The sequence below is a fragment of the Malaya genurostris genome, chromosome 3 (assembly GCF_030247185.1).
Source record: "Malaya genurostris strain Urasoe2022 chromosome 3, Malgen_1.1, whole genome shotgun sequence".
NCBI lineage: Eukaryota > Metazoa > Arthropoda > Insecta > Diptera > Culicidae > Malaya > Malaya genurostris.
This window is the reverse complement of record NC_080572.1, coordinates 279,777,604-279,792,991: the sequence shown is the minus strand read 5'-3', so window position 1 is coordinate 279,792,991 and position 15,388 is coordinate 279,777,604. Positions and strand designations below refer to the sequence as shown.

Below are 15,388 nucleotides of genomic sequence, written 5' to 3'. Positions count from 1 at the left end.
ATCTTTGAGCGGCTGTCAAAGATAAGTGTTATGTGGACAAGCCAGAGACAATTCAAGCCTTGAAGGAAAACATTCGTGCATCCATAGCTGAAATAAAGCTGCATACAATCGAAAATGTATTAAAAAGCTGGACCGACCGTATGGCGTACTGCAAGGCCAGCCGAGGCAGCCATTTGAATGAAATTATATTTCACAATTACCCGGAAGGACTGTACTTTAATATGAAAAAAAAAATTTTGAATTCGGATGAACCGTTTGTTTTTTTATGCATGTTTAAAAAAAGTTCCATTACATTATTCATGCTTCACAGTGTATTTATATGTTTAAAAGTAAACAATCATTTTAATGTATTTTTCTTACCAACTAGAGCCTGATACGGCTCGATATCTAAAACACTTTATTTTTTCCATACTGAATTTTGGTAAAATTTTTACTACTCATTCGGGTCGGGTACGGGTACAGGTAATTTTTAATCGGGTACGGGTCGGGTACGGGTAAAATTTTTTATTTTTTTTCGAGTACGGGTCGGGTACGGGTAATTTTTATTTATTATTGATCGGGTACGGGTCGGGTACGGGTAATTTTTTTAATTTTCAATCGGGTACGGGTCGGGTACGGGTAAATTTTTTTGCTGACCACTCGGGTACGGGTCGGGTTCGGGTATAAGAATTTCTATACCCGACCATCTCTACTTCATGGCACATGCAAGATCCCATGTTTTGATAGTTGCAAGAGATTGTTTGTAAATGCGGCAATGAAAAGTTCTGCCCCACCTGCCATATTTATCAGATTTTGCTCAATTCGATTGCCATTGGCTTCAATCCATGGCGCATGGATTGTCAGAGCAGTTTGTATGTGATTGTTCTGTTGCTTAACAACACCCCATTATAAATATTCAGCGTTTATGTTTCATGTTGCCGTTTAAAATTTAAATTTTAAACGATTTCATACAGTCGTATAACCAAATATAGATTTTTGCTGTATTTGTAAGTATCAAATCATGAAGATATTGTTAATCATTAACCTAGTTAATGTAGATCTGGAATATTTCATCGTAATGAGTATTGACTTTGAATCTTTTCATTTAAATAAATTATGTGTTAATCTCGTCAATCTGCATTCAAGTATATTTCCGAGTTGATCCCGCAGATAATGGTTTTCAGGAGCACGAATGATGATAAAATTCTCGTTCATCCGACTAGCATAATTTTGTCAAAGAATAGTCAACTTAAAGAGAAATTAGTTTTCAGTTCAGTTACGCCATCGTACGGCATCACATTCAACATACTATGTCAATTTCATGAGTGCGCAGTGCTACCGACGACACGACCTGCCACTCGCTTTTAAAACTGTATCGTAAATTTAACTACCCCTCAGTTACTCGTAATGTCAAAATGAGATCCTGGTAAATATGTTTGGAACTGGCAACCCAGGTTGATAAACTGTTGATTCTAGAATAACAATATCCTTGGTTACGTTTACCTTATGATCAAAAAAGAACCGGAATTTTCATTTTAAAATTCCCGTGCTTGTCCAATCGGTAAACTTTTATTCTCTCAACGTTGGCAACTCTTTTATACACATTCTGTCAAATTTTGACGCATATCGTACGATTAGTTTTTGTTTGGCGTCTATACAAAGAAGTTGAAACAATTTCGTGTAGCGATATTTATAATGGATGGTTTTGGCTCGCCTTCGAAGCGCCATTCGGTCGATTGTTGTGCGGTTTCGACGTCATATTCATAGATCCACACCTCATCACCAGTTATGATGCATTCAATGAATGTGGGGTCACTATCTGCGTTGGAAATCATCTCTTTGGCCACATCAACACGACGCTGTTTTTGAATGAAATTCAGCTTTTTTGGCACCAGCCGAGAAGCGACGCGTTTCAAAACCAAAACATCAGTTAAAATGTGTTCGGCTGATCCATAAGAGATGCCCAACAGCACAGCAATCTCTCTAATCGGTACAGAACGATTTTGCAAAACGATTTGCTTCCCCGATTCAATGTTTTCTTCAGTAACAGATGTTGTTTGGCGGCCAGGGATCTCATCATGAGCCAAGCTTGTACAACCATCTTTGAAGCGTTTATACCACTCGTATGCCTGTGTTTTTCCTAGACACGTTTCACCAAAGGCCTTTTCTAACATTTTCAACGTTTCGGAACACTTAAATCCATTTGCAACACAACATTTGATGCACGCACGTTGTTCTAAATTTTCATCCATTATAAAAATCGCCACACGAAAATTTTTCAACTTCTTTGTATAGACGCCAAACAAAAACTAATCGTACGATATGCGTCAAAATTTGACAGAATGTGTATAAAAGTGTTGCCAACGTTGAGAGAATAAAAGTTTGGACCGATTGGACAAGCGCGGAAATTTTAAAATGAAAATTCCGGTTCTTTTTTATCATAAGGTATTGTTCAATTGAAAAAATGTAAATAGAACAAAACAATCAAAAGGAGATGAAATATAATGTCGGTTTTTGTTTTTAGCGCTGCACCGGTGTAGTGTAGCTGTGACTATATTCGCTACAATTTGGGTGTAATCAAAGCATCTTTTCTTCCCTACACTCGGAATTGATACTATCGAATATGGTTACCAATTCGACAAAATAATAATAAAAACTCATACGAGAAAAATATGACAAAAAATTAAAACGATTAAGACGACTTAGATTAACTTCATCAAGATATACGCCCTTATTCTGAATAACGACGTATTGATTTTTCGATCGAATGTGGTTCGATCGAATCATAGCTACCTTTGATTTTGCTAGCGTTATGGGGAATACAAATTATATACGAGCGAAAAAAAACGATACGACGTTATTGAGAATAAGGGCGATATTCTTAGTATTTTTGATATGACAGAAATTTTCGCACGTCTAAAAGTTTTGCGAGTCATACATTTTCTGGAGATTCATATTTGTAAGGCTTACTAAATTAAAAAGCTAGTAGGCTCTTCCAAAATACCACCATCTGGTCAAACTGAAATTATAGATCTGTTATGAAAAATATTTTAAATAATCTTCAAAACTTCCCAGAAGCAATCTTGCGATATTCGAATTCAGACGAACTTTCTCAATTTATTTGTTTATTTTCATTTCTAAGGTACCTTGGTAACTATGTTGTAGCAACCAGAACAGTGTTGCTTAAGAATTTCATTTTTATCATTACCAAGGGGTCGCTATATTTGCGGTAACTGGCGGTAGATCGCTCACGAACACATTTTAATCCGATTTTCCTTCGGAGTGCCAGGTCGTATCGTCGGTGCTACTATTTTCTATACGAAATTCGATGCGCACTCGTCTGAGGGCGCCATGCTGCTTGCTATTTATGCGTGGAATATCTCTGGATAACTTGATAATATAATGTCTTTGGATATTTGCCCTCTATCCAGCACTATCGATAGGTTCTAGAATACCGATTTTCAGACCCTGTTAAATTAGTGGTTTTATCTTGTTAAGCGATGGCAAATTGTGGATGTGGGACGTTTTTTTCATTGTTTTTTGCACACTAAAACTAATCCAATAGCTGCTGTTTTGAACAAGGCACGCGAGCGAAATCATATGCGGTATCGGTTGTGTTAAATATCGCATTTATTCGGAATTTATCACGAATTCCACATTGAATTATGAACATTCTTCATTTCGAATAGAATATATGAAAAAGGTGTCATTGCAGTGGAAAGTGGCGTATCATGTAATGAAAAGCAACAAATAAAAATATCAACTTTTATTTTCTAAATGATTATCAACTGCTACTGTCAGTTTCTGAGCACGTTCTTGGGAGTGTTTGTTTTTCCGATGTGAAAAATAATTCGAACTGCACGAGAAACTTTTAGAGCAGAATTCACATTGGTACAAGGATTTGCCGCTATGAGTTCGTGCCATGTGTTCCTGTGAAAGAAATGTTGCTGTGTGTTTTCTCTCATGGAAAATACCAAAACAACTTACCTTAAGTTCCACCTTTTTACGAAACTTTTTATCGCACTGCTCACAGCCGAAGTTGGTTTCCCTCAGATGGACGTACTTGACGTGTGCCGAAAGAGAGCTCTTAGTTGGAAACACTTTCTCGCACTCATCACATCGATGAATCCGTTGATCCCGGTGGCGAACCCGGACATGGGTTCGCAGGGTTTCTGCATTTTTGTACCAGTTCGAGCAAGTGGGACACTTTAATTTCGGCTGCGCCTCCTCACCGTGGCCACTCATGTGAGCCTTTAAGCTGGCCTTCGAGGAAAGCGATTTGGCACAAATTTCGCAAATGAATTCTTTCTCAGTAGTGGAGTGCAGGAGTTTGTGCCTAGCCAGCACAAATCTTAGGGCGAATCTGAAATAGAGACGAATCATGATTATCGTACAACTATTTTAAACGATTGCAGTTCAGTCTCACGCTTTGCCGCATTCTTCGCAAACATGTTTTTTCTCACGATCCTGCAAGTGGCTTGCCCCATGGTTGACCAGCTGCGATCGTAGGACAAAAGTTTGATTGCACTTGTCACAGGCAAATCGACGTTCCGCACTGTCCGAATGTTGCTTCATGTGAATCTTGAGTAGCGAACGACTTTTGCTAGTGTGCTTACAAATATCACACTTGAACGCGTCGGGATCGATGTGATTGGTAATGTGGGTTATGAGCCGATCTTTCCGGGTGAACTTTCTACCGCAACAGCTGGCATAACCAGTCACGTGATGGTTCTGTTGATAGTGATCTTGCAATAGCTTGAAGTGTTCAAATTCAGGTGAGTTTTCCTCACTGCACAGGTCACATGACAGTGAAACGTACTCTTTGATCAGTAGATCTCCCTTCGTTTGTTTAGTCTGCTTCAATTTCTCCGGTTCGGAGGCACCTGATTCATCAATATCATCATCCGGGACGGGTTCCAAAGCGGAACGCACATCCGATTGAATCTGAACGTTGAATTGAATGGTAGCATTACTAGCAGGAAACGCCTCAAACGGTTCCGGTATTATTTTCTGTTCTTTATCCCTGCTCACCAACGCATTCAAATAGATTTGATTTTGCTGAACCGTCTCCGAGTAATCAAAAAACCGAAAAATGCATTCATAGCAGGCCAGGCACACAAGCTTGGAAAGATTTTCATTGTTTTCCAGCTAAAACAAGCGTACTTAAGATTGATAGGAGAATCTGATTATCATTGAAAATTATTACCACGAATTTGAACACCTTAAGAATTTTGTTCTCTACGTTGCTATCCGAAAATATGTCGAGGTTCGTAGAACTTTGCTTCAGACACAATCTACAAACATTCAGCAGTCTAATTAGCTCCATTTTGCATCAAGTTGTATAATGTTTCAGTGATAAATGTAACGATTTTTACATAGTTTAGAAATGATTGGGTTGTACCAAAATAATAATATTATGCTTTTGATAATTGACAAAGTTGCCAGCTCTAATTTTATTCAATCGATAGATCTTCTTTAGCTTAACAATTGTTAAGTTTGTTAACAAAAGGTAGAGATTCAGTACAAAATCACAAATTTCAAATTGTTCAAAGTTATGCCTAAGAGTAACAAGTTTGGATAATGTTTGATTGGTGGTTAAGTAAAAATTTAATACAGTTACGATAAAGCGGCATGTCTGGCTACTTTGGCAAACGATTTTAGGGAAGGGCTGACTTCACTCAATTAGAGTGACTATAATCACTTATAGGCACTCTACACTCAATGATCAGCGTTGCCAGGGTTGCCAGTAGCGAGTTGTGCGTTCACTTATTAACACTGATACGGCTTAAATACTCGACATTGATTAGTCCTATTTATTTTAATATTTATTTCAAATGCAGAAATCAATTAAACTTGAATAGAAGATTGTTTCTTACATACACACACAGGAAAAAATTGCAATCATTTTTTCAACACACAATTTCAATTCAATTTGCAAAAATAGTTTAAAATTAACTAACTTTGGATAAAGGTGATATATATATATAGTTTTGAATTTGAAAACTTGTTAGTTGAAATAAATGATAAGATATGAACTTGAAATGATTAGTTTTTTCAACTTAAGCTTTTGTTAGTTAAAATCATTTAATTGTTTTGTTTTTAAGAATAAAAAGATTTCTTTCAACATAATTTCTTTCAACATTATAAATTAAATGATTTCTTTCAACATGATAAGGTTGTTCATGGTTTACAGAACCATTCAGTAGTTGTTTGAGACTTTTATTGCATGAACCGGATTAAAACTTTTGTTTCCGAGAAACATGCAAATTTTTATCCCGTTTTTACATTCTAAGTTTCTTGTCCGGTTCTTTAAAAAAATATGTTTTTAAACGGTTTTTGTATTGCAAAAAAATACCCAAGTAACCACGACGCATTATAACTTTACATTAATTCATTAGAATTCGTCATATACCAATCGATGCAGCTCGACGAACTGAGCAAATGTCCGTGTGTGTGTGTGTGTGTGTGTGTGTGTGTGTGTGTGTGTGTGTGTGTGTGTGTGTGTGTGTGTGTGTGTGGGAGTGTGTGTGTTGTCAACTAAGAGGTCGAGATCTCAGAGATTACTGGACCGATTGTGATCAAACTAGTTGCAAATAAAAGGTCTCCCCGTCACCCAGAACGCTATTGAATGGTTTTGAGATCGGATTTTTACTTTTTGAGTTATACGAAGTTTTATGTCAAAATTTTCGGTTTCTTGACAGTATCTGTCACACTTGACCTTGAAAACAGAATATGTTTCCAGACTTAGATTCCGCACGGTAATAGCTATCCAACAAGCCATAGATTGCATTACATTTTGCCTCGGACCAATTTTAGCACGGTTCGATTTTGGCAACATAATCGTTCGAATATGGCATATGTACACCAGATGATGGCAGAATTTTCGAGTTGAAAGCAATGCCATAATTATATTGATTTAAAATACTTACAGCAATAAATGCTGGAAGAACATAACAGCCATATACCATTCGAATCAGTTCGTCGAGATCAGCAAATGTGTGTGTGATAAATAATTTCACTCAATTTTTTTCGGAGATAACTCAGCCGTTTCCTACAAACTCAGATTCATATGAAAAGTCGTATACTCCCAAACAAGGTTTCTGAATTATGTTTAGTTCCGACCTCTGGTTCAAAAACTACAGGATGATATGTGAAACGAAATTAAAATTGTGTAACTCTTTTTTCGCGTAGATGGCTGAACCGATCTATGCTTCAAATGAAATCTAGAATCATCTAAGATTCAAATGAAAAGTTTTAAGATTCTATTGAACATCTTGCTTTCTAGTCAGATCCGACTCCCGGTTCAGGAGATACAGGGTGATTAGCATAAAAATGTCTATTTCACATAAATTAATCAGGTTTATCGGGTTTGCAGATTTATATAGTCGATAACCAAATAAACTTATTTCAGTTTTAGTGGTATTCAGTTTTCGATTCGAAAGATATTCAAAAATTTTATTCGCGCTATGATTTCTCAAAAATTTTTGAATATTTTGAATCAAATGTAAACTACACTGCTTCTCAGGTGAATTTAACTGACTTCGGCTCCATACCGATTTTCGAATTCCGATTCCAGTATCGAATCGTTTCTCAAAGCTCAATCGTTTTCTCATAAAAGGCTGAATCGATTATGCAATTCTGATTTCCAATTCTGGAATTACAGGGTGATGAGTTTTCAAAACTCAAACCGATATAGAAGATGACAATCCCATAAAACCTCAAAGTTGGACTGAAAACTATTGCAATTTATTCGTCATATTAATGTAGGGCAATACGAATCGTTTTGGGTTATGCTGATTCCCGAATATCGGCTCTGGAAGTACCGTAAACTCTAAAGTGGAACTTACTTCGACATCTCATGGAATGTTCAATCGATTGTCACAAGTTTAAATTCAAATTCGATCCGATTCGCAGTTTCGACATTACACGGTAATATCGGAATAACTGAAATTTCAAACTGCGTCTTGAAACGACGGTCATTAAAATAATGTCATGAGAACTAAAACACCGAGGAATATTCATGCAAAAATACATGGATTGATAAAAAAAATATCATATCACTGCTAGGTGGATTAAACACGTTTTTTCTCCTCCGATCGGAGATATGATCATATTTTTTCTCACTAATTTTCCTATAATGAATCGATAATTTATGTTTTCGTTTCATAAACAGAGTCTTAGTGCGCTTAGAAATATGAAACTTATTTACAGAAACACATATTAAAAAAGTGTTGAATTTTAGCAGTGTAATTGTAATTGTAATGAAATTTTGGTTCCCCACAATTTATTTAATTGAAATAGTTACAAAATAAAATCTTGTTGGTAGCAACAAAATTGCTTGAAACTGCAAAACACGATATTTGATTTTTTCCAGTGGATTCGGTTGTTTCAATAAATGCTACGATAAACATAATAGATATATCCTGTCAATTTCTCGATACACAATTTCATAGTCAATTCAATGTACAAAATCGGTTTAAAATGGATTAATTTTGGTATCATATCTCGTTAAAGGTAATACAGGGTTGATCTGTGCGCCGATCAAAATTGTCAACATCGGCGGCTACAGCGTCTTTTTGACCAGCGGCGGCGGCGAATCGGCGTGACGCCATTTCCTGAATTCGGCGTAATCAATTATAAACATATTATTAATTTTAATATTGATTAACACAGGACACCTAACCTAACCTTACCCAATTTCACACATTACCATGTTTAATCGTAGTTTACACAGAAAAGTAGTAGTAATCACTTTGAAACCGATTTCCTTCTACTCCGAGTTTACTTTTATTACTGTTATCTATTTGTACTATTCACACTTAAATTGGTTTACCGATGTCAGCTGTTCCATCCTCGTGAGCTGATTTTTACAGTAAAATTAGCGGTTTTTGCTGAAATATCAGTAGAATTAAAATATTCGGTAGTTCGTCTGTTCTAAATTCGTCAAAAGATGAAAAAATACCGAATGAAGTTTTGTGTGTTGAATAAACAAAAAAAAAATGTTGCAAGTCATTACTGCTGATATGAAAATTTTCGGAAGAATCCTCCTTTTCTTGGTTCCATTTTTCATTCGCAAGTGTCGCTACCGGTAATTCAGTTTCGCGATAATGTACCAATAGCTCGAAACCTTTGAAATAAATATAAAAAAAATAGATTTTGAATCCATTGGCATTGGCTTCGGTTGACGTCGGTAGTACTGATTTTCAGTTTAAGTCGGCGAAAAAAGCTACAATGATTATTTTTCAATGAATTTTTATGAAAATTGTAAAAAATTCTCCACATTGATAAAATCATGTTCCCGGTTGTTGTAATATAATCGGCGGCATGATTAAAATGCAATAGCCGGCGCGCTGATCATCTTTTTCTTTGATTAGCGGCGTCTAATACAGGGTGGGCAATGGAAAGTGGAAGCATTTGTTTCTGAACAAAATATTTGAAGAAATTTCGATTATAATTTATTTTGGTTCAAGGAAATATGCTACAACTATTTTTTGAAACGACCGTAAATGGCCATCTTTAGCCTTGATTACAAAATGTGCCCTTTTTCGGCATTTTCTATCGTTTTGGCCAATGTATCGGTCGATATGGCGACGTTTTCACGGCGTATGTTGTCTTTGAGTTGAACTATGATTCTTGGTTATACCTTGGAATTCAAATAGCCCCACAAATAAGTCTGGTGGCGTCGAATCGGGTGATCTCGGGTGCCTGTCAAAACAGGCGTAACAAATCGATTGTTAGTCGAGCTGTATGACATGTGGCACCGCCCTTTTGAAACCAGTAGCCATTCAAACCGTTTTTAAGACCAATGGGCATCACAAAATCATTCATCATGGCTCAGTAACGATCGCCATTCTTGCAATAGCTTGAAGTCGTTTGCATTGCGAAGCGACCGAGTACGGTAAAAATCATGGAAGATTTTTAATTCACGGGTAGGTACCCTTAGCTTTTTACTAGATTTTTACTAGAATAGCATCTATCTAGTATTATATATAACTTATATGCAATGTAAAACAACGCCATCTGTTTATACCAAATAAAAATGAAATACAAATCGCTAAACAGATTCACAATATTTGATTGAAGAAAACTTTGTCTATCTTTAGGAAATTCGTTTTATTTCTGTCTGAAATTTTGAGTTGCTCCTACCCACATTATCAGACCCGAATGGATTCCGAATCAATTCCGAATCGGCGAAAAGTTTTCATTCGGAATTCCGAATCAATTCCGACTCCAGTGCAACAACCGACTCCGAATGAATTTCGCCTACAACCGGTTGATTCGGAAATCTGTCGGAATTGAGTGAGAAGATGCGGACTGAATTGTCAATTCGTTTTCTTCTTCTTTTCCGATTTTGCACGTTTTCGGGCTCATTTTCAGTTTATTTTTAAATGAAAACATTATATAACTGAATATACAAATTTAAAACTTCATGTTTTTCGGATATACAGAACTAGTAAATAACATAAACTATTGAAATTCGCTCGAAATTAACAAAACGGCCTACCTTAGTCAGCATCATCCCTTCCTCTAGCTGGAGTGTATTGAAATGGCTTAAGGCGCCACACTAACACATTCAAAATGAGCGAATATTCAATGACATTTATAATGTCACTGTCAATCGGGTTGATCGAGCAGCCAACTCAGGCGAAAACTCTAGCACTGAACCGATCGAGCACTGAAAAATCATGCAGTTTTTATGGCTGCGTCCTGTTGTTTACACTCTTCTCTAACCACTTGTGCAGTTGTTTATTCGTTTTCATAAGTTTGTTTCGAAATCCGTGGAACAAGAACAATGTCGAAAAATTGTGTACAAATGGTGCACAGAACGCGGACTGTTACTGAGAAATATAGCTAAAATGGAAGGAGTAAGTGAAAAAGCCGTGCGAAATGCAATCAGGAAGTTCGGTGAGGATCAACCGAAAACGGGTCGAAAAAAGGTCCTGCTAACCCTCAGTTGAATAAACGTATACTGAAGGCGTTCGAGCAAAAGAAGGAGGTTTCAGTTCGGGATGTGGCTAAAAAAGTGGGCACTTTGAAGTCAAATGTTTATCGTGCTAAAAAACATTTGAATCTTCGAACCTATAAGAAGCAGAAACAACCAAAACGTTGTCCGAAACAAGAAGCATCGATCAAACCGAGGGTTCGAAAGCTGTACAATGAGATTCTTGCTGGAAATTTGAACTGCATAATCATGGACGACGAAACCCACGTGAAACTCGATTAGAAATCCTTGCCGGAACCACAATATTATACGGTGCGGGAACGGCAAGTGTTAAACCAGTCCGAGACATCGATTGAAGTCGAAAAATTTGGTAAGAAAACTATGGTCTGGCAAGCAATTTGTAGCTGCGGTAAGATTTCGAAACCCTTCATCACCACTGCTTCAATGAACAGCGAAATATACATCAAGGAATGTTTACAAAAACGACTTCTACCCATGATTCGAAGCCACAAGGATCCTGTTGTCTTCTAGCCAGATCTTGCTTCTTCCCGAGTAGAGTGTGAGATTAAAAAGAAAACTCAATTTGATGTTGTGCTGTTCGTATATAACGATTACTTAATTTGCTATCGTTTTGGTCGTTTTAACGGTTAAAAGATCAAAATTGAAAGCAAAAAAAATGCTGTGTGACATCAAACTGCAAACTAGTTTTGCTCTCAGTGAAAGCACGTTGAAAACTAAATATGATGTAGATTTTCTCGAAATGACACGTCACGAGCATAATCTAAAAATAGAACAGCCAAAAAAGGTCCGGGATAGTATACATTTAGGCGATATTACTCGCAAGCAAGAAAAAAGATTTTATGCAATCTCCAATTAGTCGCAAGCAAGAAAAAAGATTTCATGCAATCTCCAACACTACAGGCGGAGAGAAACCGGTTTCGATGATTTGGAATGCGATCTTTTTGCGATTGCTATGGACTGTAAGTGCTAGCTGTCAGGAGATGAAAAATGTTCGGTTATATCACAAGCAGTGTTGTTTCACAAAGTTGTATACAGGTAGTTTCTGTCAATGCACACTCGTTGCGTCGCTTCCATCCCGCATCCACTGTGAATAGCAGTGTGGATATTTGAGCACAGAATGAAAATGTTCTCTTCGTCCTTCTCATATCCAAAGCTGTAGCATTCAAACGTTATAACATTAAATTGAGTTATCTACTTGATCTCACACAACTCGAACATGTAATCAGTTTGAAATATGAATTTAGAGGCTCTGAAGACCGAACGTTTTACAGTGAAGTATTCTACAACACAGGGGACGTGAATTAGGAATCCGGCAATAAGGTGTTCCAGATCATTTGTTTTTTTCGACTAATTGGGACAATGAACTATTATCTCGCTTCTGACCACAGATAGAACCAGAATCTCTTAAGTGAATTTTTAGTTCTTGTAATTTACAATCATGTTCTTATAATTTACAATCATGTGATGCAGAATTAGTCCTGTGACTCAAAATTATAAAGATTTAGTAAGACGATTTCTTTAGAAAAGTGTATTCAAGTTCCAAGATCTATTAGATGATTGATAAAACACTTCTCATAATATCTAGCGTTAGTAGGTATATAAAGTTCTAAGCATTTATAACTAGGAGTGAGAATTGTTTTGACGAGTGTCTTCGACATAGTTTGTGCGACAAACGATTTTTTCAACGTATCAATATATGTTTGATTCCTAAGTAGTCCTTAGGAATATACAAATCAAACATATATTTTCTTGGTGGCTCCTCTAAACCACTAAAGTATTATTAGGAATAAGCTCTAGGTTCTGAAATCTGAGACATTCAATTTTCGTGGTTCGAACTTCGTAAACAATGAATTTTTCCATGCTGTTGGATATAAAGTTATGGGTAATTTCAGAACGGGTTGGCGAGAATATTATTTTCGCCATCCAGGTCCCCGATTTTTGGATGCACTGAAAATAATGGTTTAAAAACTTTGGAATGAACTTCGCGACGTCGTATGACAACAACTATCGTATATCGATCAGAGAGATGGGAATGTCAAAGCCACTATTCAGATCGACCTGTTTGAGACAAACGTGGTACCGATGATCGCCAATTTATCTAATGCCTCCCAGACGTGTGGTTTGACCCCAATATTCTCGTGGTTAAAAAGAAAAAGCATTATTTGCGTAAAAGTTGTTAAAATGTTGAAAAAAAAAATCGTTTCTTCGCGGTTATGGTTGCGGTCAACTGCAGGATTTCGGCAGGATGTCAAAGCATTTTTGTAAAAGGCAACAAAGGATCGAAGGAATAATTCTTCCATTGAAACTAAACTTTGTACTTTTGTCCAACCATTTGAAATTTGTTCAATTTCAATGGATTCATTAAGTTGTTGATTTTAATATTTTCATTTTCTGAGTTTCACAAAACTTTTGCCTTTAAAGGGCAAAATGATAACACAATGTGATATTAATTGAAAATTTGATGAGTCGATATCATATTAGGATTTCAATCTGATGTTGCTATCATAATCAAATATCAATTTGTTCTAATTTTGATGTTAGACTTTACTCGGGTTACCACTACTCGAAATCAACGGTAGAATGGTATACTACCAAAAATGTCACTTTCGTCCCAAAAGACACGAATCCACAAAATTGTCCACAACTTCGATCAATTGAGGAATTTTGGGCATTAACGAAGGCACATCTTAGGAAACATGTCTCGGCAGCCGAAACCATCCAACAGTTCGAAAAAGATTGCAAAAAAGTGTCTAAACTTGTCTGTACGGATTTAATGAGGAACGTTAGTCTACAATGGCTAAGTAGCAAATGTTGAGAATAATATTCTGTTGTTGTAGTCTAATATTATCAGTATTTCGAATAAAATTTGAATATCTAACACTTGTGAATTATTTACAGCGAAATCAAAGTGCGTCCATACTTTCTGGGACAGTCTTTATATATTGGGAACTTTATGTTGAGTTTATAATGGACACTATAACTTTCGTTCCCATAGGATTGAAAATTTTCAGAGAATATTGAATTTTTAAAAGTGTTAGACGTCGTCGGTTAGACCCTACCCGCCCATTAATTGAATTTTCCGATTTATGATTGTGCAACATAAATTTGCACATCTCTTACCATCCGCATGCTAGACTTACGCGTGCTTCCAGCTAGTGGACGCTCACCGTGAGTTACTTGAACTCTCTCCACATCTGTGCTCGATTACGATATTCTCTCGCTCTCGCTCTCTCTATCTCTCTAGCGTTTGTTACCCCACTCGGGCGATCCGTCAGTAGTCGAGAAAAATACGTCGTATCGTGAGTAGCGTTCGTTTCGGTCACGGTTCTGGACAGCTCCCCGTACAACCTTTTTCCCCGTATTATGCATTTTTCCATTCGGCTGATTATTTCCTTGCTTCATTTTTTACAGTAACAATAACAATGTAGCCCATTTCATTCTGATATGGTGAGGATTTTCGTACAATTTGTCTCAGTAGGACACGGTCGTTTGTCAAAAGTGTCAGGTGCCAAGTGCTATCTCGTTGGATTTGTGGCCCAATCTGGCCGAGGAAGTAAGGAAGAGGAACACCTCCCATTGTTCCCAGAGTGATAAGTACCTTCATCAACGATTTACGGATTGAATCTGGATTTGTTTGATTTATTGATTACATGAATGAAAATAAAAATACTGGTGGTCGGCTGAAATCGGTTCGTTACTTGAAAAGTGGATGCATTGATAATATGGTGAATTGTGTTGCTAAGTTGTTGGAAAAGGCCCGGTCCAAGCAGCCGCCAGCATCAGAGGCGGCATTGCTAAAGTGAAGTAAAATAGCATTTTCTCATTCAATTGGATTAAAATTGATTGGTTCAATGTTGCGGAGATGCGAAGTGTTTGTTGATTGTGAGTTTGTGTTCGGTGTGAAGTGGGAAAAATAGTGAATTCATTCAAGCGAGTAGGAAGTGGCCAGTGGAAAACTGGGAAATCGCTACTGGAGAGCAGGTGGCGAACGTGAAGATAACAGAGAAGACAGGTGCGAACGAAAGAAGAAAAAAAACAAACCAAGTAGGGGGGGGAGTACGAGTTCACCGCGGGAACGCGTAGGTGGAATCTCGCACCGGAAACTAGAAACCCGGAAGGGATGGCCAGTACGCCCAATTCCATCGAGGTGCAGATCGATAACTTCCTGGAGCAGTTCAAGCGGAGTGCTTCGAAGGCAATGGAAGGCGACTGGTCCTCGTCGTCGTCGACGGCCGTCACGACGCCACAGTCGGCCGGATCCGGGCACAAGATACGGAATATTTTCAGTGATCAAAGCGAAGGTGAGTGAACTGTTTCCACTGCAGGCTCGAATGACTCATGCTTGCTTTCGGTTGGAGATGGGAGACTCGAAATGGGGTTAAGAATAGAATAAGGAAAAACAGGAGAGCTGAAAATGTAGGAGAGTGCGCTCGGTATCGATTTTCC

The 15,388-nt window shown here is 37.3% G+C and overlaps 2 protein-coding genes across 3 annotated transcripts in view; one reads left to right on the top strand and one right to left on the bottom strand.

The window, feature by feature from the left end:
- Positions 1-3,730: 3,730 nt before the first annotated feature.
- LOC131435875 (zinc finger protein 626-like) lies at positions 3,731-5,596 on the bottom strand. The gene is made up of 4 exons (XM_058604129.1): positions 5,186-5,596; positions 4,406-5,127; positions 3,967-4,342; positions 3,731-3,909 (listed from the first exon to the last, which is right to left on the bottom strand). The coding sequence occupies exons 1-4, from the start codon at positions 5,303-5,305 to the stop codon at positions 3,739-3,741; spliced, it is 1,389 nt and encodes a 462-aa protein (XP_058460112.1). The 5' UTR covers positions 5,306-5,596; the 3' UTR covers positions 3,731-3,738.
- An 8,634-nt stretch (positions 5,597-14,230) lies between these two features.
- The window catches only part of LOC131438675 (guanine nucleotide exchange factor DBS), a 292,063-nt gene continuing 290,905 nt past the window's right edge, over positions 14,231-15,388 (top strand). For both annotated transcript variants that reach the window (XM_058608848.1, XM_058608846.1), the window contains exon 1: positions 14,231-15,243. In XM_058608848.1, the coding sequence (XP_058464831.1) occupies positions 15,063-15,243 (181 nt within the window). In that variant the 5' untranslated portion in view covers positions 14,231-15,062. The remainder of the gene's footprint in view (positions 15,244-15,388) is intronic.

Bases quoted from the DNA above. Each gene is read 5' to 3' on its own strand.
- LOC131435875 (XM_058604129.1), bottom strand. From the start codon at position 5,305: ATGGAGCTAATTAGACTGCTGAATGTTTGTAGATTGTGTCTGAAGCAA. The intron at 5,128-5,185 runs GTAATAATTTTC...CGCTTGTTTTAG, and splicing joins TTAAGGTGTTCAAATTCGTG to CTGGAAAACAATGAAAATCT. The intron at 4,343-4,405 runs GTGAGACTGAAC...TCTCTATTTCAG, and splicing joins TGCGAAGAATGCGGCAAAGC to ATTCGCCCTAAGATTTGTGC.